This window comes from Anastrepha obliqua, chromosome 2, assembly GCF_027943255.1.
Source record: "Anastrepha obliqua isolate idAnaObli1 chromosome 2, idAnaObli1_1.0, whole genome shotgun sequence".
NCBI lineage: Eukaryota > Metazoa > Arthropoda > Insecta > Diptera > Tephritidae > Anastrepha > Anastrepha obliqua.
The window spans coordinates 84,343,492-84,371,054 of record NC_072893.1 but is presented as its reverse complement, the minus strand read 5'-3'; the positions used below and the strand labels follow the sequence as shown (position 1 = coordinate 84,371,054).

The 27,563-nt window shown below is 35.6% G+C and overlaps 1 protein-coding gene across 3 annotated transcripts in view; it reads right to left on the bottom strand.

The window, feature by feature from the left end:
- Positions 1 to 3,178: 3,178 nt before the first annotated feature.
- The window catches only part of LOC129237166 (uncharacterized), a 49,325-nt gene continuing 24,940 nt past the window's right edge, over positions 3,179 to 27,563 (bottom strand). For 2 of the 3 annotated variants that reach the window (XM_054871669.1, XM_054871670.1), the window contains exons 2-6: positions 15,523 to 15,754; positions 8,812 to 8,928; positions 7,189 to 7,445; positions 6,748 to 6,907; positions 3,179 to 3,441 (exon numbers count right to left, since the gene is read on the bottom strand). In XM_054871669.1, the coding sequence (XP_054727644.1) occupies positions 3,279 to 3,441; positions 6,748 to 6,907; positions 7,189 to 7,445; positions 8,812 to 8,928; positions 15,523 to 15,722 (897 nt within the window). In that variant the 5' untranslated portion in view covers positions 15,723 to 15,754 and the 3' untranslated portion in view covers positions 3,179 to 3,278. Of the gene's footprint in view, positions 3,442 to 6,747; positions 6,908 to 7,188; positions 7,446 to 8,811; positions 8,929 to 15,522; positions 15,924 to 27,563 lie in introns of all 3 variants that reach the window. The other variant, XM_054871668.1, reaches the window with a different exon arrangement.

Genomic DNA, 27,563 nt, shown 5'->3' with positions numbered 1-27,563 from the left:
ATAGCCCCATAAAATTTTGACGAGTATTGATTATTTTTCTTGTTTTTTAAATTTCATTAATTTTCAAATACAAATTTGCATTCATTTTCTACAACAAATATCATATATTTATATCAAAGTGTTGGAAAATTATCAAGGCGCACATAATTAGTTGGAGGTCTATCAAAAGCGGGCTCTACCTATAAATACTTCTATAAAATATTGTACGTAAAGCCATTTTTATAATTCTTTTGAAATTTTTATGAAACTTCGTCGAGTTTGTGATATATAATATATCAAAGTTTCAAATTTCGTACAAAATTTATAAGAAATAAAAATAAAAAAATAAAAATTTGAAACATTTCAAACCGAATTTAAAAACAAATTTAAATTTGGAATACGCATTTTATAGCGCATTAAATTTTAGTACTCCATTGTGCATGTATTTTCTTCATATAACGAATGGCCGAATTTTTTTTTAGACGGAGAAAATTCGCAACATCGTGAGGAAAAGGTGGATAAGAATCAACTAGAATTTTCAGTCACTTAAAGCTTTGCACTTTATTTAGCTAATAATAATTGTAGTCACAATGGCAAGTGCCGTCGATCGGCTGGAGGGCTCTTGAAGCGTTTATCACATTACGACGTGTGGACTTTTTTAAAAGGTACTTAAGGAGGAGCTACATTTTCAGTAATTGACACTCACACGCATGCTTTTCCAATTTATTTTTAACTATATTAGAAGTTGGTGAAAAAACGTAATTGTTAAAAAAAGTAAATTGTATAACATTTTTATGAATTTTTTTTTTTTTTGAAATTTTACAAATCAACTATTTTATTTTGTTGCTTAAAAGTTTTCTAATTGCTGCCATAAAAATTGCTGGCAAAATCATAAGATTCGAATGAATTGTGTAAAAAGCATGAAATTCTTTTACATCTAACTCGTCGAAAAATTAAAACCCGCTTGCGTGACAATATTGCACACGATGTTAACTTTTAAAATCGGCTAATGATATATGTATAAAAATCGAAAAGTCAACTTTGGGTGCCTACTTGGGAAAACTTGAATCAATCAACAACCGCCGTGTTGCATGAATTTTTAAATGGTCGCGTTCGATGAGAAATTCTGTCAGCTTCGGCAAAAGTTAACATTGTAAGTGTCAAAAATGTAGGCATTGTTAAATTGGCATCTTGAAAATTGTGTCTGTACGATTGACTTATTATTATAATTGTCATTTTCAATAGTAAATTACCGTCAATAACGAAATTATTAAGGAAAATAAATTTTTATAGGGAACTCTACTATTTTTATTTATTATTAAAAGAATTACTAATGATAAAATTTTATTTTAATAACCTTAACGTGAATCTAAACTCTGGTCTCCTTACTCCGTCCCACTCGCCGGGATGCCATTAATCTCGAGAGCGATATTTTCTTTTCGATGAGATAGTCGTTGAGTTTGTAGCAGGGACCTTACTTCTGAGGGACCCCCACAGAAAAACCTCCATAGTTATAAGACTGGGCGACCTGGGTGGCCAGGATATGTCACCGAAATGGTTTATCAGTTTTTTTGGCAAGAAATCCGCAGTATCACCATGGTCTCTATGGGCCATCTTGCTGAAACTCTGTGCTCAGAAAATAATCCTTCAGCATGCACCGAAATTGCTTGTCTTCGACCATTTAAAAAGAGATGATCCATTTATACCACTGCTTGATAATGCACACCAAACCAATTTTATTATTGCGTTCTTTTCTTGAGGTGTCCAACAACGGCAACCTTGCTTATTTACACTTCCATTTAAATGGAAATGGGCTTCATCACTCCAAAAGATAGTGTTTACCGTACGGCATAACTCTAAAATTGTTACTAAAAAATTTTTACGTAAATTGTAATCGTTAGGTTTAAGCGCTTGCACGATTTAGTTTTTGGAAGTCCAAGGACAGCACGGAAGACACGGATTATCGTGCCAACTTGTAGCGACGCGTTCAATATTTTCAGTTGTTGTATTTCAAGCGCTAAGCACCCTCCAATCAGAAATTCGATACATCAGCTTCAAAGTAAGACCAAGACCATCTCCCTGACCGCAGTAATGAGGGTGCTTGACCCTATTACAAATAACTAAATATGCAAGCGGATCCGCAAGCGGCTGCCAACCTAGGTAAAACGGATTCCCATTCACACCCACGGGGGCTATACTCGAAGTCGCTTCCGATTTCCTCCCAGAGTCCCGTCTAGATAAAACTTTGAGCGTTGACTTCGACGCTGGAGGTTTTTGGGTTTGTTTGTTGTTGTTATTGTTATTATTAAAATTTTTACTTATGTTTAGAAAAATACCCTACCCGGAGCCGCTATCCAAAACCCGAAATTTAGTCGTCTCTAAATGACCCATGGTTATCTATGCCAAGGCAGGGAGGTCATGCGAAGGTTGACGCATTCCCATAGGAAGCAGCAACAGTATTTGCCCATTAGCCATGCAGCAACCACCAGCTCAGGGATCAACGATCAAGGTCCAGGTAAAGAAAAGGATATTTCAAAAGATAGCAGGATCTTCACCATTAGTATGCCACTGTAGAGTCGATGTGGCAGCGAAGGTATTGCATTTCTATGCTCATATTACATTATAGCTAAATCTGAATGCGTTCAAGTAAACCAGTCACTAAGTTTACACAGCCATCAGGTGTTTGGCCAAGTTTCGCTTACAGTCAGTGGGTCTGTCTCCAAGATGTCTTACAAATAGAGAGGCAATAGTTTTATGCCCCCTCCAAAGATAACAGTTTCAGATTTTTTACGATATGCTTTTCGCTATCTGAAATTGACTCAGAAATTTGTCATTTGACAGTTTTATGACGATCTGTTCTGAAAGCTCGATGCTTTCATGAACAGCTTTTGCAGAAAGTGTATTAAATGTTAAATATGTTCCTTCAATTATGTTGTTTCCTGTTTTAGTAATTTGCACAAAACCTTCAAATTGATTTGCAGCAAATACCCATTCCAGCATTCACTTTAATTCAAATAAGCCTTATCACTTTGATGCCACAACTTTCTGATAAATAAAAATTCAATTTTTTTTCATGTGAAAATGTATAAATAAATAAAAAATTTGTATTTTCGCTTCACGCTAGAACTTAAGTGCTATCGAAAATCATACATAACAAAACTTAATACAACAAATTATTTTTAGTAATATAATATACAAAAACAAACACAATATTTTACACAAATTTGGCTAATTCCTAATTCACATTTGTCTCTCTATGTAATGTACATAGAGAAGCATATTCCCCAATTATCGCTTATCTAGAATCCTTCTTTAGCAGCTCGAAAACGATAATTTTCATTGGCCCCAGCCAAACAGGGTACTTGAACCAAATTAAAATAGATTGAGCCCATTAGCTGCGCCGCTGGTGTGTTGGCATTTTTGAGGCAGGAGTATAGCATATCATCGCATATGCAATGAGATCTGTGAAGATAATCAGAAAAAACAGTAAGTTAATGGTAAGTCAACACTAACGTGAATTTTTAAATATAATTAATAGTATGCATTTAATAAGTATATATACATATGTACTTATACGTATTAGGCCATATTAGGATAGTAAAAACAAAAATACCTATGTATATGCATGCTAGAAGGCTGTGTTATTGGTATAATCACGAGACCTAGACTCATTCAAGTTTGCAGGTGTGTATATTGATAATAATAGTGATAATCTTAATACCTATTTCGGGATCTCGAAATATGGATGTTTTTGAGTGCCGAGTAGTTGATCTAAATCTCGGAATAATTTATGAATAATTTTATAATAAAATAAATGACAACTCATATAAATCCAAATAAAAAAATTTCTAACATTGGACTTAATTTTTTATTCTTATGAGGAGAAGTAAATTGGGTAATAAATGCGTACAAATTAAGGCCTCCTCTCACTGTTTTAATTCGTCGCTTTTATAGAGAAACATTAAAACTTAATTCGCTCTACTATTTCATGCGCTAAATATTTATTTTTGCCTGTTTGAAACTTCTATGGCGGAAGAGGTTATACAAGATGAAATCCAAAATAAACAAGACTGGCGGCATAAAAATGTTTTTGTTACATCTCCAGCTGACTTCCATGACTTCCAGTGAAAACTTGGTGACATTCGGTTCAGTGGAAGCAAAGTTATAGCGTCTAAAGTGTGAATATGTTTGTGTCATCGGTACAAAAATGAGTTTCGAACAAAGGGCTTTTATCGAATTTTGTTTTAAAATCGGTAAAACGTCTACCGAAACATTTGAATTGATGAAAAAAGTTTATGGCGATGATTGTCTATCTCGTGCCAGAATTCATGAGTTGCTTACACGTTTCAGAGATGGTTGTGAGGACATATATGACCATGAACATAAGAACCGAAAACTCCATCAAAATTGTTTGCAAATTTATCAAAAATGAGCCGAACCGAAATCATCGTTTATAATTCCTGGAATCGGAGTTGAATATCTCAAAAACATCGATTCAGTGCGTTTTAACTGATCATTTGGCCTTACGAAAGGTCCGTGTACGTTTCATTCCGCACAAGTTAACTGAGGACCAAAAATTGTTCAGAATTCAACATTCGAAAAACCTCATTAAAGAGACGAGAAAAGACGAGAACTTCCTTTATTACATTGTAACTGGTGATGAAAGGTGGTGTTTCCAACATGAACCTGAAACTAAGCGTCAAAGTGCTGAATGAAAGGCCCCAGACGCGCCACCACCCAAAAAATCGCGTTTGGAGAAGTCAGAAATCAAGTCGATGCCAATTTTGGTGTATGATTCCAAGGGAATAGTCCACAAGCATTTCGAGCCAATCGACCAAACCGTCGATGCAATTTTCTATCTTGGCGTTTTGAAGCGTTTGCTACATCTCATTAGTCGAATTCACCTTGAATACCGCGAAGGAGGAAGCTGGCACTTATTGTATGATAATCCACCATCGCATCGATCCACTCTTGTGACTGATTTTTTGACTAGAAATCGCATTTTAACTATCAATCATTCACTGTATTCGTCTGATATGGCTCCCTGTGACTTTTACCTATTCGGAAAATAGCATTTGGCATGAAAATAAAACGTTTTGCGGTCGTAGAGGCCATCCAAAAGGTTTGTGCCGACATCCTGAAGGACATTCCGGTCAATGACCTGAAAGAGTGCAATGAGGCCAGAGGGAACTATTATGAACCAATAAACACGAAGTTATCCGAACAAAGCTCCTGTCGTTTCTATTTTAGCTCAGTCTTTTTTTCTATTTTGGACTTCACCTTGTGATCCGTTGTTTTTGAGGTTTGTAAATATACATTTTTAAATTTTAAATGGAAACAAATTTAAGGTTTCTCCTGTCAAAATTGAATGACACTCGAAAAATTAATTAACCGATTTTGTCTTCGAATAACTTTTTTACTAAATCAAAAAAATAAAAATTGTTGTTTAGTGATGGAGATCTATATTTTGACCTTTACGCGCTCCATTGATTGTGTGTTTACTGCAACTGTCTAATTCACAATTGTCAAATATGGTTGACGTACGGCGTAAAAATTAAAAATCTTCCGATAGAGTGATTAATTTTTATTCTGTAAAGAGCGGCGGCTAATGATTTAACTGAGAACTGGAGTGAAATCCTTTGCGATTCTTACAACACCATTTCAAATTTAATAAACGAAAGGGTCTTTCAAAAGACGCGTTTGGATGTTGTTTTAAAATTAAGTATCTAAAAGGCATAGATTCTGCCATTTTCACTATATTTATTTACAATGCGACTCGTAACAATTATATGTGAAAAATGGCATCATTTAAATGTCCACCATGAGCACGTCTACAGGTAAAATCCCCCAAACAGTCGATTCACGAATGCCTAATCGTTGAGAACGTCGAGATATCGATGTTGATGAAGACCACCTTTTGACTACAATGGCATGATTCACACCATAATGTCCAGTTTTTGCTCTACCAGCCCTTTTTCTATGCTCGACAGAACCAGACGTTTTTTTACCAACCTTTGAACTGTCGACTCACTCGGATGATTATTTCCACACAAAAAAACAAAACACAATTTTTGCGATATGTTGTTCTTAAACATTTTTATAATAAGTTTCATTAATTGTAATGCGTTGTTCTATCCTGTAGAATTGTACATCTGTCTACTTGACAAATGTCAAACATGGCACAGGAAAAAGGTATCGTTTAGGAATTATTCACTACTGACATCTAGGCGTTACTTTTGAAAAACCCTTTATAACTTTCCGATTTCTAGATTCGCATATGAAATTTTAAAGGAAAAGAACATTTTTTGTTGGCGTTTTAAACTTTTTGGTCTTATATGATTTTTTCTAGTAGTAATAGAATTTTTTTTGGTGGTTTTTTTTTTGCATTTTATATTTTTAAAAATATGATTTTTATAAATTCAAAAGAATGTTTGTATGCGTTGGCATTTAAACGATGTTAATAAGCGAAATTTAAGTGATATTTTTTTCATTTCTTTAATTTTGTATTTTTGTTTTTAAAAAACAAATAATATTAAATTTTTCTTTAGCGTTTTCTAACAACTTTAAGGTTTGTAGAGTTTTTTTGAATGTAAGAAAATTGTGTTCCGAAATGAGTCCCGAAATTGCGGGATTATGTCATAATATATAACTAAATAAATATACCAAAATCCCGATATCAAAAATGACCACCAACATTGGCATCACTAGTTTGTATGTACGAGTATGTGCATATATAATGTTATAGTATGTATTAGGATGCGCACTCACTTTGTGTACAAGGAATCGTTCATCAGTTCGTACTTATTTTGATAGGCACGTATTTTCACGGGGCATAAATCGTGCTGTCGACAACAACGATCCATATCCATCTCGGTGCCCAAGTCGCTGTAGGTTTCCGCAATGTCACCAGTGCCGCACCATTTTGTGCCTATCGAATAATAATTAAAAATTAATAATATTTGTACACTTACATACATACCTACATCGATTTTAAGTAAGAAAATGCAATACATATAAACTACTATATTTAATTGAATGACAATTTATACAAATGTATGTATTTTTGTGCGGATATCGATATTAATTTTTTTATTTATTGTATTTAAAGGGTGTGTGAGCTCAAGCCTTAAGTAGACTATGCCAAGTAGCAGCGTTCATTACTATGCAAAAATGCTCGCATGCCGTTGTATGCGTGTTTCATTTACTTACCCGGTATTATGCCACTCAATAATGAAAATGGACTTTTCGGAAATATAGTTGATGCCAAATTTGTAACACCATTATTCGTTGAGCTATCCTTATTCGCATTGACATCTATGGATTTGGCTCGATTTCGTGATGCATATGTAATCTTATCGACACGCTCACATTGGTTCATTAATTTCAGCATTTCATCAAATTTTATCCGTAGTGGTCGATTGTATTTGGAAAGCCCTTCGAGTAGGATTTTTCCATCTTTTTCATTGCTAGCAGAAGGAATGAAAATTGGAATATTTGTTATATAAATATTTGTAATATGTCTAGATGTTTTGAGTGTATGAGGTGTGTTCAAAAAGTTGAAAATTTCGCGAGCAAAGTACATTCGATTTTGTTGTGTTAGTACGCATATCCTGAACATACCAGTAAATATAAAATAAACTGTAAATATGTTTACAGTTTCAACTATATGAATTTTGTTTTTGGCAGATTTAAAGGTTAATTGTGTTTTGGTGTGTTCGGCAATTTTCTGCTATCGAAAAAAATGGGTGAAAAATATTTGAATTTTTTTTTACCTAAAATAACAAAAGTATCAACCATCTGCGATAGAAAAAAATAGGTCAAAAATATTTGAATTCTTTTTACCTAAAATAATACAGTGATTTGGCCTCAACCACCGTGTTCACCGGACTTGGCCCCGGAGATTTGCCACAATTGTGCATATAAAATCCGCAACTTTGGAAGCGCTCAGCCCATACCAAAGCGCTTTTTAGTCAGAGGTGTCTTTATGATTGGAAAAAAGGGTGGCACAAGTCTATTATATACTATAGGGGGGTTATTTTGAATAGAACAATACAGATACTCGTTTTGAAGAGCAAAAAAATATTTTTCTAGAAAAATAAAAGGTCACCTTATATTTTGAACACAACTCGTATGCACTCTTTGGTAAATCTGAGATAACTCAGAAACTTGAATTGGAAAGTATTAAATGAACGAAAGAAAATTAGTCCACCAACTTAATTCTTTCCGTCTCGGTGGACATTCAGACGATCATTTTGAGACCTTGGACTTCAAAATCGGTCCCATAGAATTTTGGACCCGCTAGTGTACCGGTTGACGTGGAACGTCACATATATATATATAATTGGCGCGTACACCCTTTTTGGGTGTTTGGCCGAGCTCCTCCTCCTATTTGTGGAGTGCGTCTTGATGTTCCACAAATGGAGGGACCTACAGTTTCAAGCCGACTTCGAACGGCAGATATTTTTATGAGGAGCTTTTTCATGGCAGAAATACACTCGGAGGTTTGCCAATGGCTGCCGAGGGGCGACCACTATTAGAAAAAATGTTTTTCTTAATTTTGTTGTTTCTCTGAGATTCGAACCTATGTTCTCTCTGTGAATTCCGAATGGCGGTAGATGTAAGATAGTTTGGAATAACATTTTTCATATATATTTTTAAATTTACAGTAACATGAGCCGAAGGCCGTAGAAGCCAGCGTTTATCTTTAGAGGATTAATTATTTATAATTAGTTCGCATGCAAATAAATAAACAAAAAAAATATTTTATACATAGATAAAAATATTTATTTGCTTACTTGATATAGTGTTTGAGTCCAAATAAATAATACTTACTAAATTTCAATCAACTCGCAGCTTAACAACAGTTTCTCTGGTCCTAATTCGGTAACCGCAATGGTGGAGTCATGATAGTAAATCATTATTAACGAGTCATTAGTGAGCCGTTTCCCACTGTAAAAATAAAAAATACAATAAAAAAAAAATTTAATTAATTTCTGTAATGTCTTATCAGTGTATTCTTCGGAATAATTGGATTGGATGTTAAATATAATACATTAACTTTTCGTAACCAGAATTTGCATAATGTGATATTGTAAAGGAATTGAAATAAAATGCATAATTATGTACATCACTACAGATGTAAATAAATTTATTTAGAACTTGAAAGCGGAATTTCAAACTGCAAAATGTGATGTAATTAGTTTTCTCTATAAAATCAAGACAGTTCATTTTAAAAACAATTTAGTTTTAGGAATACATAGAGTAGCTTTTCCTGACGTGTTAATCTTTCAATAAGTACTAATAAGATGTAATTGAGGTCAGTTCTCCTGTAATACGTTTATATTTGTATAAAATAGCACACCCTTAAAATGTTCATGAAACCATCAATGTCTTCCCCAATGCTTACCAACTTTGCCAACTTGCCAATGACAAAGCGTCCGTAAGTTTCCCTCAATGAGATACTCTCTTTAAGCTGTGTGACGGCCTGTAGACAAATAGGTTGGTTGGTGCATGTCTGCTATTTTGCAGTAACGGGTTTCGAAACCACTGTCATGAAATACCAAATGATAGAAATCGTTTTTTCTAATAGAGGTCGCCTCTCGGCAGGCAATGCCAAACTCCAAGTGTTTTTCTGCCATGGAAAAAGCTCCTCATAAAAAACCAAATGCCGTTTAGAGGCGGTACAAAACGCCATTTGTGGAAAAGCATAAAAAGTACATAACAAATAGGAGTAGAAGCTCGGCCAAACACCCAACAAAAGGTGTATGTGCCAAATATTTTTTTTATTATATTATTATTAGAAGAGTGAAATTTCGGCATCGCTTAGAACGGAACCACATCCCGAGAAACTTTCAAAGTTGCTTAACCTGATCTGAAAGCTTATACTCTTATGTTCCACCACTGCCTTGTTGAAGATGGGGAAGGATAATTTTAGCAGCACAAGTACATTAACTGTTTGTGTGTTGGCAATACTTGTACTCTTGTTCTTTTTCCCTATCAGAGTCATTAGTTTCACTAATCTTTTAAAGAATATCGGAACATTTTAATTCTGCACCTTGAACTATTTTCCCCCAGCAGCAGGTTAAGTACAACCCTCGATAGGGAGTCAAGTTTGGTTTCAATTTAGAGGGAGCGGAAGATTCATTTAATACTTCTTTTTAAGAGACTTGCTCTTATTTTTTAATCTAGAACATTAGAAATTCATACGGGCGAACAGTCCGGATCGCAGAATTAGAGATATTTTGCGAATGCCGAGCTGTAGGCAACCGAACGGGCCATATGTTGCTAATAATAAAAAGGCTTCAAATATGAAGGTTAGCTGCGAATACCCAATAAGTAGTCCCGGGCAGCATTCTGCGGCTAGAAGGGGAGAGTCTCAGAGAGGTTTTTGGGTTGCGTCGAACTCCTCATAAGTTTCCTGAGTGCCTATGATTCTCCTAGCGTCATAGCGGACGTTTTCGCTGCCATTCAATAACAAGTCATGCTAATAATCTAAGTTTTCTAGACCTATGCATAGCTAGTCCCTATTTAAGTTGGTAGGCTTATGCCGTAGGCACAGAAGCGGAGAAACTCCTAATGAACCAATGGTAGCGTCCACAAGCTTCCGGGTTATCATATATCGAGAAAACCTCCTGTTTTTTCAGCCTGTTCATCGTATTTCTTCTTCTTTCATAGCGTTACAACGCGGAGTGCGTCAAAGCTTCCTTCAAAATGCTCCTCCAAAGCGGTCTATCTTCAGCTGTTGCTTCGTAGTTACGTATTCCCAGCTTCTTCAGATCGTGTTCTACTGCGTCTATCCAACGGTTCCTCGGTCTGCCTTTGGCCTTCACGCCCATTAGCTTTCCTGTCAAGGCTTTCTTCACGGTACAGTCAACAGGCATACAGATCACATGACCTAGCCATCTTATGGGCTGCGCTTTAACAAAACGCACAGCTGTCTCGTTCTGAGTTAGATCGTTCAGTTCCGAGTTCAATCGGATTCTATAGGTACCATTATTATTGAGCCAAAGATCTTTCTTAAAATTTTTCTTTCCATGCGACCAATCTGGGCACAATCATCAACCTTAAGAGTCCATTCCTCACAACCATATGTTAGGATTGGTCGAATAAGAGTCTTGTACATAGTGAACTTTGTAGCTTTAGACAAAAGCCGGGACTTGAACAAGTTAAGGTAGGCGTAATACGCTTTTTTGGCGGCGTTGATATGATCCCTGCCGGCGGAAGTTGAATCACCGCTACATGCGAACATAACTCCTAGGTACTTAAAACGCTGCACTGCAAGTATAGGCTCCCACATGGAAATTTGGCCGGCTCGATTTCAACAGATAGTTGGTTTTGCCCTCGTTTACAAAAAGGTCAATATCGTTCGCAATTTGGTTAATTTTTAAGAAAATTTCTTTTAAGTTGTAACACGAGTTCACATATGGTCTAAACCTCCAAAAATATTATAATAACCACCGAAACAAAAAAAAAAACGACATTCACCTTTAAAACGCGCACTACGATTGCCATAGAATTCAAAAAAAAAAAAAAAAAAAAACAAATGCAGTGCTTTTGTCCGACTATAACAGATGCTCACTCATAGGGAAGCCATTTGGATAGAAAGCGCAACAAAATAAGTTGTATTTTTGGCCGGTTTCAAGAGATGTCTCCTTATGGGAGTTGACTACAAGGAAAGCTTTCACTCTACTTTAATGTCAAGTTTTCTTATAGATTTATTTAAATATGTATGAATTTGCAAGTGCGTATGTATACCATATGTATGTAGGCAAGATACTTTTATGGTAACAATATTTACCTACTATATTGGTTTTGCGTATATTGATTTTAAAGTTGGTAAGGAACAAGTTCATGTAAAAGTGTGTTAAGGCTTGTCATTTCATCGTGATTGCTTCACGGAATTTTCTAAAAAATATTATATTGGGTATGGGAATAAGTTTCCGTCCTTTCTTAGCCAAAGTTACGAATTATTTGAACAATTAAATAATACATTATATTATGTGAAGTATGTGCCATTGGAAGCTACAACTTTACTCCATCTTTCAGGCAACATTCGAATTCCTCTGACGAAAAATTCGAAATGAAATTTGAAGGTGTCATATCTGGGGAATACGGCGGGGGGAGCAAGCTTTCCCAATTCAGTCCTTCTAAATATTTCTGGATCGATTTAGCAACGTGTGGTCTGGAGTTTTCATGCAGCAAAATCAATTTGTCATGTCTACCGTCCCATTCCGGCCGCTTTTCTTTGAAAGCTCGATTCAAACGCATTAGCTGCAGTCGCTTATGATCGCTAGTGATGGTTGCAGACGGTTTAAGGAGTTCATAATAGATCACACCCTTCTGATCCCACCAAACGCACAACATAACCTTTGAAGCATGAAAATTCTTTTTCGCTGTCGATGGACCTGGTTCACCTTGCAGACTCCAACATTTTCGACGCTTAGGGTTATTATAATAGATCAATTTTTCTTCGCCAGTGACAATGCGATGCAGAAAATCTTTTCTTTTCTGCCATTCAAGAAGTATCTCACACGTCACCAAACGTCTCTCGATATTCCTCTCCTTCAATTGATGTGGCACCCAGTTATCTGCTTTCTGGATCATTCCCATCGCGTGCAAACGTTTACCGATGGTTGATCTGTCAGTATCCAACTCTTTAGACATATCATCCAATAATTGTTGTAGTTGAGTATCTTCGAATTTTTTTGGTGCCCCTTCACGATCTTTATCACTCACGTCGAAATTACCACTTTGGAAGCGTCGAAACCATTCTTTACAAGTTGAATTTGATGGAACGTGATTACCGTAAATATTGATCAATATACGACACGTCTCAGCTGCACTTTTCTTTAAAACTTTAAAAGGTAATAATGAAGCATAACTGCTGTTTTTTCAGTACGAACGTAGACATTTTTGACGTGAGATAAAAAGGATTTTTACCCTTCAAACGAATGTCAACTACTGCGATCGAGACCTCACATATACACCTTCGAATCACCAGTACATTATCATACTCGAGCGAACTCAAAAGTAGTATCAGTAGCGATACTAGTAGCCCTCTTTTACGAGGGCGGAAACTTATTCCCATACCCAATATTATAGAAAACCCAGCTCAATTGTAGATATGGAGATCCGGATTCAAACCAAAAAATCGTATTCCCAGGCCAAACCTATTTTTGGCTCAGCGGATATGTCTACAAACAAAATTGCCCCTATTGGAGCGAACACAATTCACAAATCTTCTACCAAGTAGCAATGCACCTCTAAGATTGACTGTTTGGTGCGGTTTATGGCATAGCGGTATCATTGGACCTCTTTCTTTTGAAATGAGGAATGAGACACCGTTGCCGTCAACGATCCTCAGTATAGAGCGACGTTAACCGACTTTCTGTTGCCAGAGCCAGAGTTCGTAAATACGTATCATTGAGGAATGAAATATCCCTCTTCTCTCTTCAGTGAAGTAAGTCAGCACAACGCACAGTATATACATACGTGAGCCAAGTAGCCAAAACAAAAAATGTAAACATGCTTATTTGACAATTCGTTTGAATGTATTGGTTGAACATTTTCACTAATCAACTAATGGCACTAGTTTTAACCTGAATGAATTTACTTTTTACAATTTTTTTCGAATACTACAGCGAGTGCCATAAGACGCTGTTATCCCAATGGTAAACGTTTGGTTCAATACCAAGGCGCATTTATTGAAGGTGGTGGCACTAGACCAACAACAATGTTTTGTACGTTTGATTGTCACGGCAAGGTATTGGCGAAGTAGAAAACAAAAAATTATTTCGCCTAGTTTTATTCTGTGCTGACAGCTACATGGACCCAGCGAAAGAAAAAAAAAAACAAATCAGCTGATTTACCAACACCAACTTTAATAGATTCGCCTTGTTCGATACTCTAAATTAAAAATTCGAAAATATTACTTACACCGTATTCAAGAAACCATTTGGAAATTGAAAAGCAGATTTGTGTATTGAACGAAATGACTTCAGTTACATATGTCAAACCCCATTATTCCAATGAAAAGCAGTTTAGCACCATTTCAGAGAAGAATAATTGTCAAGAATACGTCACTACTACGTTCAGTAAAAAATTTTAAATGTATAAAACTTTTGGAAAATGTATTTTTAGAAATTAACGGAAACACAATTAGAACTATTGGAAAAAAAGCAGCAACGTCACAATTGCCATGGATGTAAAAAAGCAGGATCCATTTTTGAATCAATCATTTGAACAAAGTTTTGAAGCAAAAGTAATGCAAAAAAAGATGATTATAAATAAAAAACTTAATAAAATAGCTACACAAGCTCGTTAGTTTTATTTCAAACGAATTCTTTGAATTATGTTACAAAATTTCAATTCAAAGGTACTTTTACCCTATTTTCTTCCAGTGGGTTAATGGAAACAAACTACTAACCCATGATTCAATAATAAAAGGTTTGCTCAGTAAGCAGCTTTCTCATTCCCTCTTGACAAATCGGCTTCCTTTGCAAGACACTGTGTTGCTAGCTCTAGAAATTTTGACTAAAAGTGGAGGAAAAGTAAAATTTGTAGAAAAAACATTTCATTTTCAAAATGGACTGCTTACGAGCAACAACTCGCTCAAGAGTTTTCATCGGTATGTTCAGGACTATGGTAGTATGACATGAAATAGATACCGCTTAAGTCAGGACATGATAGAGTATTTGACGCAATCTGAGATCGAGATGGAGAATTTACAAAGCTTTAATTCTTATGATGTGGTGATTTAAACGGTACTCATATTTTGCAAAGAGCTAGCGTTTGCTAAAGAGTTACAGCAGGGAGAATTATTAAATAGTCCCGACGCAATCGATTACATTACAGACCTCATTATAAAAAAGTTGTCAGCACTTGTTTCCAATGAGCCCACCTTCCTATGGATGGATGAAGTGTCCAGAGGAGGCTTAGAAAAGCATAGTACCAGTATGAAAGAGCTTCTCATAAAAAACCATCTACTGGAATCGGCTTAAAACTGTAGGGTCTTCCAATTGTGGAACGCGCGCTACAAATAGGAGAAGGATCTCGGCGAAGCACCTAACAGCATTGTACGTGCCAATTATTTATTTATTTTTAACAAAATAGTTTCATATTGGCGAAACGTCGCGATTGGTTTTAAATTTAAAAATTAATTTTCAAAATAAAATCTTGGATTATGTGAAATAATTTCTTGTTTTAGTATTACACTTGGCAATTTCCGAATAAGAATGTTGTCAATGGCTGGCTCACTGTGTACACTGTGATCAAAATGTTTATCATTTATAAATTCAAACATTTTTCACATCAAAAAAAGAGCACATCATTTGCTAAATTCGGGGAATAAAAACGGACTTTATTTCTCGCAGCGATTTACGTTGAATCTCTTCTACGGACTCGAATCGGGTGCGCGGAGTGATCTTTTTAACTTATTGACTGTAGTTAGTCACAGTACCCGCCAAGCACTGAGTGTTTATCTATTTTTTCTGTTTGTTGTTTTGCTTTTACTAATAAATAGTCTGCTATAAAATCATCACTTACCTGTACGTCTTCATCTGCCGCAAATTTCGACTCTCGAAGTATTGCTGGGTGAACGATGCGAAGGAGGGAAATCCCTGAAAACTTTGTGGCAGGTTAAAAGCGATGGTCGGCTTCGCAACAACAACGGAAATCAATCCACAAAGCGCGCACAAAAGCAAACAAAGCAGTTGCAAATATTTTTTCGCGCCAAAAGTAAACATTTTTTCAATAAAACCGTTGTAAAACTAAAATCCTGCGGCAGTAACAAATACTTTTTATTAAAAAACAATGCACTTAGTAAAATAATTGCGGCACATTCAACACGTTGTTGCGTTTCGAAAGCCTTGTAATTGAATAAACATTGCAACTAACTCGATTTACACATATTTATATGTATTTATTCACCACTCAACTCCGCTCAACTACGTAAATTCATACAAAAACATATATGTATGTATGTATGTGTTTATTTGTAAAAGTAAAATAGTCTGCGATTGCATGCACTGTTGCTGATAAGGATTATGAATTATAACGAATTAACAATTCAATGTAAATTGGTTTGAAAAAACCACGGAAGAAATAAGCGTATTACACATTTTTGTTTATTTTTTACGGTATTCTTTACAGAGAACTGCAAGCGGTGGTATTTTTATGACTTGCGATCCACTCACAAAAAAAGCGGTATCAATATGTACGACCAACGCAAACTAAGTGCCCATTTACACGATGTCTCCACTGGAAGGGAAACATTTTGTTCGGGGGTGAAGGACGGCCGGGGAAGAGGGAAGGGAATTTGTCTCCTGTACTGGCGACACGCTTTGCTCTTCTTATTCGTATTTCCAATCTTAAAGCAATTTTTGACAGTTGCTTCATTCGTTTTCTGCTTTTGTGGAAGAAAGTTCTAAGTTATGTGTTGGTTTTCATACAAACGGAAGAAAACAACGATGACAAACATCCGAACGCTGCTTGGGAAATGCACGATTATTTTTGGTAGTAAATTAGGTATAATTTAAAATAGTTATGGGACATGTTTATGTTGATTTCTAATTTTTCCCTGCATTTCTAGATACTCAAGTTAATTTTAAGTTAATTACAGTGCACTCGCGATAACTCGAACTAATTAAAACAGGCGCTGTTCGATTTATCGAATTTGTTCGACTTATCAATTGAGTGTGCTACGTTAAAAAAACAGTCATCGATATCGATTTTTCGATCGATTGTTGAAAATGGAAGCCAGTAGAAAATTTCTGTGGTATAGTTTCGTTATACGAATTACATTTTGGTCCATTGGCTGGATCAATGGTGTCGCATTCGGCGGCAAAAACATAGATAAAATTAAACCATCCTCGGACTTTAATTCGATTTCGTTGGGATGTGATTGGGCATTATCAATTAGAAGAAGAGCCTTCTCAGGTAGTCCCCCATCTTTCAAATATTTTCTTACCTAAATATTAAAGTCATTTAACTTGGTTAAAAAAATTGTTTTAATGAATCTGGATTTTACCTGCGGCACGAACGAATTATGAAACCAGTCTTTGAAAATCGCCGAAGTCATCCAGGCTGATTTGGAATTTTTGTACTCCACCGGACAGTTAAAATTTTTGAAAACACGAGGATTTCTTGCTTTGTCAATAACGAGAAGTTTAAGCTTATGGTTGCCGGTAGCGTTAGTGCAAGCCATAACTTGCCTTATCTTTCTTTTTTATAAGACTTATGGTGGACTTGGCTACCCCATATTCCTTCGCTAGAGAAGTAACACTACGTCCACGTTTAATTTTGTTAAGGACTTCAACCCTCTCTTTTAATGTTAAGCACTTCAACCTTTTACGATCCATTACTCACGTGCACTGATACACCACAAATGACAAATTTAAAGCAATTTGGTCAATGCAAGATGTTGTTCCCAGAAAACTAACGGGATATTAACGCCGAAATATTCATATGGACAATACACTAGTATACATATAATTTATATACATATACTATATTATTACATATGTATCTATGTACAAAATGTACATGTTTGAAAAGAATGTGTGTACAAATAAATTTGTTTTTTTGTTCGAGTTATAGCGCTTTTTTATTGTTCGAGTTACAAAGAAGTCAATAGGGGAAAAAATGTGTTCGAGTTAGCACGTCGTTCGACTTAGCGGCTATTCGAGTTACCGCGAGTGCACTGTATTTACATATGAAGTATTTTTAATTTAATTTTTTTTTATTCAAGTATAAGAATTTATAAATATTTTTTTTTTTTTTTTTTTTTTTTTTTTTTTCAAACATAATAAGTAAATTACAATGTTTAATTACACTACAACTAGTTCAGAAACTAACGAGCAGTTTGATTCGAAAATAAATTACAATTGATAAAAAGAAATTACAAACAATATTTCTTATTTTCTGTTAATAGCCAGCAAGTTCATGTGGTTTTTTCCTCTTTAATCTTCGAACTGGGCACGGGTTACTAAGGATGCTCCTAGCTTCTTCGTTTACATGCCCTTGAAGTCGAATTTGGTGCGCTTCTGCTATTTTCTTAATTTCTTCAGTTACAGTGTTAACTTTAAGATCCCGATGAATATCAGCATTTCTGACGTACCAGGGTGCTTTAACGATGATTCTCAGCACTTTGTTTTGAAAGCGTTGTATTACATTGATATTTTCTTCACTGGCGCAACCCCAAAGCTGTGCACCATAGGCCCATAATGGTTTTAATGTTTGTTTATAGACCAATAATTTGTTATATATGGATAAATGCGATTTCCATCCAATTAGCCAGTTCATTTTGTTTAGCCTGATGTTAAGCTCATTTCGTTTTATTTTTATATGCTCTTTCCATCGCAACTTCGCATCTAGGGTAATACCTAGGTATTTTGCAGTATTAGCGAATGGGACTTTTTCATTAGAAATCATTATTGGTTGGTATTTTGTAATTTTATTTGTAAAATTCACGTGAATGGATTTACTGTTATTGAGTTTGATTCCCCATTTTCTCGTCCATGATACCATAGAGTCGATTGCAGTTTGAAGGTTCCTTGCAGCTTTTTCTTCTGTCTTTTCAACACATAAAATTGCAGTGTCGTCAGCGAAGGTGGCAGTTAAACAATTTGCCATTAGTGGTAAATCTCGGGTATAAAGAATATACAGGATTGGACCCAGGATGCTACCTTGTGGTACGCCGGCTTTTATTTCAACCAGTTCAGAATATTCCTTTCCCTGTTTAATTCTTAAATATCTTGAAGTAATATATGACTCCAGCAGACTACAATATTGGTATGGGAGGCAAGTCTTTAATTTGTAAATCAAGCCTTCATGCCATACTTTATCGAACGCCTGTGCGACGTCGAGGAAAACTGCTGAACATACCTTCTTTTCCTCTAATGCTTTTTCGATTTCTGATATTATTCTATGGACTTGTTCCAACGTGGAGTGTTTACTTCGGAAACCAAATTGGTGAGAAGGTATTAGATCTTTTAATTCAATAATGGGTTTCAACCTGAGGAATATTAGTTTTTCAAACAACTTGGATATTTGTGATAACAGAGAAATCGGACGGTATGAAGACACGTCGTGAGGATCTTTTCCTGGTTTTGGAATCATTATAACTTCCGCAACTTTCCACAGTCCAGGAAAATATTTTAGTTTAATAGCTGTATTGAAAAGATAAGCCAATCGTTTTAGGGCTTTATTTGGCAATTGTTTTAAAACTTCTGCAGTTATAAGGTCGAAGCCTGGAGCTTTTTTATCTTTAAGTTGCTTGATTTCCTTTCTGAGCTCATTTAATGTAATTTGTGGAATTTCAGAACGGTTTTCATATGTACCACAGGAGTTTAAGTCGTAGTTACTCTTATTAGGTGTGAAAGTTTTTTTCAAATACTTCGCAAAAGCAGTGGCTTTTTCTGCATCGCTTCTAGCCCAAGTACTATTTTCATTTCTAATAGGTGGAACATGGCATATTGGTCGTTTTAAATACTTTGTACTTTTCCAGAGAGAATAGTCATCTTTTTTATCATCTGAAAGCTCTGATAGGTAACGTTGCATTGACTCATTTTCAATAACTGCTATTTCTTTTTTTAATGCAGTTGCTGCATTGTTGAGTTTCGTTTTATCTGCAGGTGAACGAGTTTGCTGCCACTTCCGGCGAAGTTTTCTCTTTTTTGCAAGAAGAAGTTTTATTTCTTTGGGGTAGTTGGTGCCTATCGTTTTCCGCCTCAATTCCGGCGTGTTTTCCCAAGCAGCTTTCTGAATTTTCTTCGTAAAAGAATCGATCTCAACCTCCAAACTTTCAGCTGTCAATATTGGTGCAGAAAAATGCATTGCGGTGCTAAGTGTTGATTTAAACGAAGCCCAGTCAGTGTATCTGTTGTACAGAGTCAGATTTGGTTCTTTTTCAACAACTGATTCACTTATGGTCAAGTATATAGGGGAATGGTCAGAATTCAGACTTAATCCCTCTTCTATTTTGACGAAGTTTTGGGATACTTTTCGGACCATGAAAAAATCAATTAAATCTGGTTTTTTGTTTACATCTGTTGGCCAGTACGTTGGTTTTCCAGTAGAAATGAAATCACATCCGGTTTCTTGGGCCGCTTTAAGTAGCTCCCGACCTTTGGTTGTAGTAAGGCGCGATCCCCAATAAGTATTTTTCGCGTTAAAATCTCCACCAATAATAAATTTGCGTTTGTGCATATTAATAAGAGTTTTGAAGTCGTCAGATGATATCGTGTACCTCGGTGGACAGTAAATAGCTGTGATTGACATATATTGGTGTTTTAACCTTACTGAAACAGTTGTTGTTTGGAGAATGTCAGAGCTAGTTTTATTTTCTTCGTAGTGTTCTAGACTGTTTTTAATAATTACTGCAGTACCTCCTCTTGCGCAATTGTTTGGATGTATTGTGTGATAGACATTATAATTTTTGAAGGAAATGTGGTTTTGTGTAGTAAAGTGTGTTTCGGATATTAGGCAAATATCTATTTTTTCTATATTTAAAAGTAGTTCGAGTTCCTTTTGGTGTTTTAATAATCCATTCGAGTTCCACGCTACAATTCGAAGGTTATCAATCATAACAATGTTTTTAACTTTTGTTCGAGATTATTTAGTCTCTTTTGGAGGTCTGTATTAAAAACTTCTTGCTTATTTAATTTATTAAGGATTTGAGCGAGAATATCTTCACTTTTTGTTTGGGTTTTGGTTATAACCAGTTTTTCACTACCTTTACCTTTTACTACATCGGAAAGGGTTGGTTTATTCCGATTACTATGTAAAATTGCTTGGCTATTATTATGTTTTGTCATATTAACAGGACGTATATTATTAGGCTGATTATCAGTAGCCGTATTTTGTTTCTGACCAGTTTTATTTCGCATTTTTTGAAGCTCTTTCGCAATTACGCATCCACGGTAATTGGCCGGGTGGTCTTCACCACAGTTACAGCATTTGGGCTTTTCATCCATTTCTTTAGTACACTCGATAGTTTTATGTTTTCCGCTGCATTTGACACATCTGGGTGATTTGCCGCAAAAGTTTCTTGTGTGGCCAAAAGCTTGGCAATTTTTGCATTGTGGAATAACTTTGGAGTTTTTAACTGGTTCGATTATAACGACAGAATGCAGAATGTATTTAATTTCATAAATTTTCTTGATGTCTTCGGTGGAGTCGAATGTGGCAAGAAACATGTTTAGTGGTTCGCGGGTTTTCCATTTTAACTTGTTTACGACATTCGTTATGTTGAAGCCTTGTTCTTTAATGTCAGCCACTATCGAAATTGGGGTACATGAATGGTGTAAGTTTTTGATCATCACTTTTATTGGACGTGTTTGTTTATCTTCGTAGGAGTACCAAGATGAATTTGAAATGGTGAGCATTTTTGTAATGGATCTGTAATCATCACTTGAAGATGCATTAATTTTGTATGTTTCATTATTTAAAAGTTTTATAGCAAAGTGACTTTTGGCTGCTTTTTGAACAAGATTTCTAAGGTCCTGATAATTTTCGACGTTTGAAACCATAATTGGTGGGGGCCGAAGGTCACGCTTTTTACTTTGATTTATGACAGTGGCATTTTGAATTCTCAGTGGAAAACTATTTATATGTTCCATTTCAGGAGATTCTTCAGCCTTTCGTTTTTTGCTTTGTCTCTTGCTTTTTTTAAGGATCCAGTCGGTTTCCCGTGCAAGATCTTCTTCATCAGTCTCATACTGTTCCGGATTTATGTTTGAAGTTTGTTTTGTATTGGATGAGTTTGAAATATTACTTTCCTCTTTGAGTTTTTGGTTTTCAACTTTTAATTGGAGGCAAAGCTTTTCTAGTTCTTTCAATTTCTTTTTTAAATCGTCGATCTCTGAGTTAGTATTACCTCTAACACTCCGACTTATAGATGGTTCCGCGGCCCTTCCACCTCCTGGAGGTGGTGTTTGGGTCATTTTTAATGTTTATAATTTTTTTTATTTTTATTTTTTATTTTTTATTTTTTTATTTATTTATTTTTTTTGTTTTTTTTTGAATTGTAAAGTTTACAAATTTTTATTTTAATAAGTTCTATTGGACGGATGGCAACTCTGAACTTCTAAACTGTTATACAATATTATAACACCTTAATTTTTGTAGTATACTTTTAGGTATACACTTAATTAAAATCTATGTTGACGTTAATTATCAGCTGTTTTTGTTTATCAACTGATAAAAAGTTGCGCGGGAGATTTGGATGTTGATAACGAAGGAGAAATTTTCATCCAAAACTTAGGTAATAAAGTTTTAGTCTATTTTTCTTTATTGTGTCCCGGGTAGCACCCACATTTATCACGATAGAAGCACTACACCTTCGCACTTGCTTTAATAACGTTTTATTTTCAGTTTTCGCACTAATTACAATTGAAAATCTGTTTTGTATAGAGAGCCGATTACTATGCGACCGACACAAACAAATTCAATAAAAAAAACAACAAATTATTTATTATTTAACCAGTTTGCATTTTTCATTCATATATTTAAGAAATTTTTGACGAACGTTTTCCGCTTTACATGTAAGCGCGTGCGAGAATACTTCCGAACCATACGATGCTAAAGTATTAAATGTCAAAATGTCGCCGAAAACAATTTTGCCCGTGTGCCCGCGAATGAGACATGAAAAGAGAATTTCCAGTGTCTCCATTCCAGATGTCTCCGTGTGTAAATGGGGTGTAGCAGTACACCGCTGCAGTTCTCTGATTCTTTAACTTTCATTTAATATTCTTTAATATTATACCATATAACTGCAAGCGCTGTTTTCGCCGGTTGGTATATCACTGAAATATGTTGCTCAAATGTAGTCGGCGTAGGATTTATATTTTCATATCGATTAGGGAGCGATTACATTCTATATATGGGCCAATATACTTGCGTTTGAGGTTGCGTGTAATATTGGGAAAATGCCACGAAGTTGTATCCATAAATATTTTATGACGCAGCAATTGGCAGGTGGCAGACGTTTTGATGTACAAAAATGTGTGTTCGTGGTATTTGTTCTCACGTGAGGAGGTGTGCACATTTTACTTCTCTTCTTGGCGCTTACACCTTTTTTGCGTGTTCAGCCGAGCCCCTCCTCCTATTTGTGGCATGCCTCTTGATGTTGTTCCACAAATGGAAGGACCTGCAGTTTTACGCCACCTCCAAACAGCAGATGGTTTTTTATGAGGAGTTTTTTCATGGCAGAAATACACGTTGTGTTGTGTTTAATGCACCTAGATTTGAACCTGCGTACTTCCGAAAGTAGTCACCCACCAACGCACTCAGCTATGGCGATCGACTTCCTTTCTACAGATAAACCAAAATTAGGGAAACCACACTTGTGAACTGTGACAGCTGCAATATATTTACAAGCAAACAAGCAAGCAATAGGACGCATAAAGGTCAAAATAAAGATTTCCATCACTCAAAATAATGTTTTTTACTTAGTAAGAAAGTTATACAAAAACAAAATTGCTTAATTAATTTTTACCCACCATGTACATTTTATTCAATTATAGTATTATTTCACTAAAAATAGACTAGTTTTCTAGTGATTACATCCCTCGCCAGTTTAAAATTAGCCAAATGTGGTTCGATGGCAAAACTATACCGCATTTTAATAGAGAAATAGTGCACGTGGTGACTTTAAAAAATCAGTTGAGAAAAGATTATGAAGATTGTTTTTAACTTGATGGAAAAACTGATTTCTTGACTTGGTTGGTTGGTTGGTTTAAGGGTGACCCCGTATCGGAGTGCCACATAGACCGCAAGTTGGGTCCGTTGTGTTGCCCTAGAGCTCATTATTTTATATGATTTCCCCACCTAACCGAGATTTTTATTGTAGATTTTGGTCAAAGATATTAATTCGTTTCGAGAATTTGATGAGAGATTCGATTTTCAGGTTCGAGAGTACTGAAAGATTGTCAATTGTTGGAGAGCCTAGAAGAGCGAGTCGACTTCTGGCTAGACCGGGACAACTGCACAGCAAATGTCTGCTCGATACTTCCTCATCTTCGTCCTCGCAGTATCTGCACAGGTCGTTTTGAGGAACCCCGAGCCGACGTGCGTGAGTGCCCAAAAGGCAGTGGCCGGTGATAAGAGATATTATATGCCTTAGTTCGTGTTTCGAAAGACTTATAAGGGTTTTTGTCTGTTTCAGATTGTAAGATGGCCAGATTTGTCTGGTCGTAACGCAAGTAGTTTCCACTCGCCACCTCCGATCAGCAATGCTGTGAAATTCTCGATCAATGAGCAATTTACATGTTGAGAGCGGAAGCGATTGCGCAGCTCCAGCTCTTGCGAACTCATCAGCTTTGCAGTTACCTTCGAATCCACTGTGACCCGGTATCCAGATAACTTGGACAGAATTCTGAACACTTATCTCGTTAAGAGATAAGAGACAGGATCGAACCACATCTGAGTGGGTATAAGAGGAGCTGAGTGCTCGAACGGCCGCTTGACTGTCGGTGAAAAAGCGGATATCCTCTAGTGATATTCTATTTTCTAAGAGAGTTTTCGCAGCATACCAGATAGCGCATACTTCCGCTTGGAATACGCTACAGTAGTCGGGTAATCTAAATGATAGATTGATGTGAGGGGAATTGGAAAAGATTCCAAATCCCACTTTTCCGTCTTGTTTTGAACCATCTGTATATATAATCAGAGGGCCATCGATTTCGGTTAGATTTGTCTTCAATTCTTCCCTAGTTGGGAGTGAACAGGAGAATAGCAAGGGTGGTGATGGAAGACTTACATTATAGTCTATGTCGGAAGAGATAACAGTGTTCCTGTTCAGTATGGCCGAATGGCCAAGATACTTATTCCATTTCGATATAGCATTCATGCGTGTCGCTGCTTTCGCTGCAATTGCTTTGCCAGCCAGATCGATAGGGAACAAGTGAAGCAACGTCTTTAGAGCCTTAGTAGGTGTTGTACTTAAGCATCCTGTTATCAGGAGGCAGGTTGTTCTTTGAACTCGATCAATTGTGGCTACTCTACACCGTTTTTCGAGTGCTGTCCACCATACAACCACACCGTAGAAGAGTACCGGTTTGATGATCGAGGTATATATCCAATAAATGATCCGAGGTGAAAAACCCCAGGTTTTGCCTATAGCTTTCTTACAGGTATAGAGAGCTATGAAAGCTTGACTTATTATTGAATTATTTTTTTTTTAAGTTAAGACACTTTTGCTGATATTCAAGGTAGTAAAGTCAGTGAAAAGCAAAGAATGAGTTACAACTCGAAAATCGTCTATTTTCAGTAATCGGTTGCGATCAACGCACTGAACTAAATTTATTAACAGAAGGGCAAATAAATAGTATTGAAGAAGGAAATTACCACGGCTTATACAGAAGCTCTGAAAATATGTATTTCTGAAAGTGATGAGCCTTTTATTTTTTATATTTTTGTGTTATAAAAATAAACGATATTTATGCATTTTATAATGCGTTTACTTAACAAACATAAATTGAAATAATTATGTCCATCTAGACTGTCAAGACTGACAATGCCTAGTTGGTCGGCTCTATGTAAATTGGTATTAAACATTCCTTACATTTAATTATAATATATTTTTTTTTAAACTAAAATGACTTTAGTATCAATATTTTCTCTAAAATGTATTAAAAAAACAAATTGTACGTGGTTTAATTATAATTTATCCATTTTATGACCCAAAATATAAGCAAATAATTTTGCTCAACTACATTGTCATAATATCATACTATGCGCTGTGAAGGACGGAACTAATGAATGCTTCTCCATGATTCTGCTTTGTCTCTTGACCAATTGCAGAAGTGTTTATTTAAGCATATTCAAATCGTTTGAGTGACCTAAAAAAGGACTGTTGTCCTTAAAAATCTAGACAATGACAGAATTAGTCAAATAATTCATGTTAAATCAAATGAATAGCGCTATGTAGTGGAGTTGTTTAAGCAGAAAAAATATATAACAAAAATAGCAACATAGAATACAACACCGAAAAAATATATGTGGGTGTAGTTAATTGCTCTTTACGAAACAACAACAAAATTTTGACAAATAATACAACTTTTGAATTGCCTATACTCACTTACGCAAGGTGTCGCAAAATTAATCACTCCATCGGAAGGTTTATAATTTGCGCAAATGAGGTCGCACGTCAATCATATACCTGTGTGACACTTGTGAGCTAGTCTGCTACAGTACACAAACAGACAAGCAATGGAGCGCGTAAAGGTCAAAATAAAAAAAAGCTGTTCAAAAAAAAGTTATTAAAAAAACAAAATTGGCCTTATTGTACTTAGGGAACCACATTTAACATTGAGTTTACACAAAACAATGCTCCGAAGACAATTGAAAATAGGTATTAACTGTCAAAAAGGAGAAAAATTGTTTACGTAGCCTAGACGTCCAGACAAGTATAAAGACAATTCACTTTTAAACAACCATCGTTAGTATCGCTTTGTACAAATTATCTGCTCCAACTTCGATTACTTCCCGAATTACAATGAAACGTTGGCGAATTGGCCAGTTACGTCAACTCATTTGCCAAATTTACTGTCTCCGAAAAATCATAGACAGTGACGAAGAGAGTGAGAGAATTGTGTATGTATTCGTAAATAAGTGCGAATGTATTGCTGTTGTTTTTGCAAAACCGTCGCGTGTTAACGCCAAGAAAGCGCAGACGCATGCGCGCGTAAAAAAATACAGCATTGTTTCGTTTACATTGCATAATAGTAAGTTGAAACTTTTATCATGTTTTTCTCAAACTGACATTCTCTGAGCCAATTGCCAAGGATTACTAAAAATCTATTAAACCGATGTTTGTTTTTCAATACATAATAATCTTGGGATAAATTGAAAAATTTGTTTACACAAAACTTTATCTCCTTTTACTGGGTGTTTGACCAAGGTCCTCCTCCTATTTGTGGCACACGTCCTGATATTGTTCCACAAATGGAGGGACTTACAGTTTTAAGCCGACTCCGAACGGCAGATATTTTTTATGAGAAGTTTTTTCATGGCACAGCTTTAAATCACCTTTTTTTAACAAAAATTAAAATTTCAACCTTGACAGGCTTAAAAAAATGTTAAAGCTTCATGAAAAAATAATCTTGACGGAAGCTTGTTTTTGCGGTAAAACAGGGACTACCCTCTGGAAGTGAACGAGCTCGGATTTCCCTACAAAATTATAATTTTAATAATTATTAGTAAAAATTCATGTGCTTATGGATACTTATAAACATGCTTTGGGTGTTTTTTTTAACTCCACGAATGTAAGGTAAGGTTTAGAAAGTCATCTTGAATCGTTTAATGTTAGAACAACTAATCCGATAACTAGTTGATTTTTTCTTCGACTACGATTACGTGGACATTTTACGTAAGAATCTTTGCTTATATATATATATATATATATATATATATAATATATTTCTGGTATAATCTAGTAGATAATTTGATGGCGTTTATTTTTGGTCCACTCGATCAGTCGACTCGCAGGCAATGGCAAGCCTCCGAGAGTATTTCTGCCATGGAAAATCTCCTCATAAGAAACTATCTGCCATTCGGTGTCGGCTTAAAACTATTGGTCCCTCCTT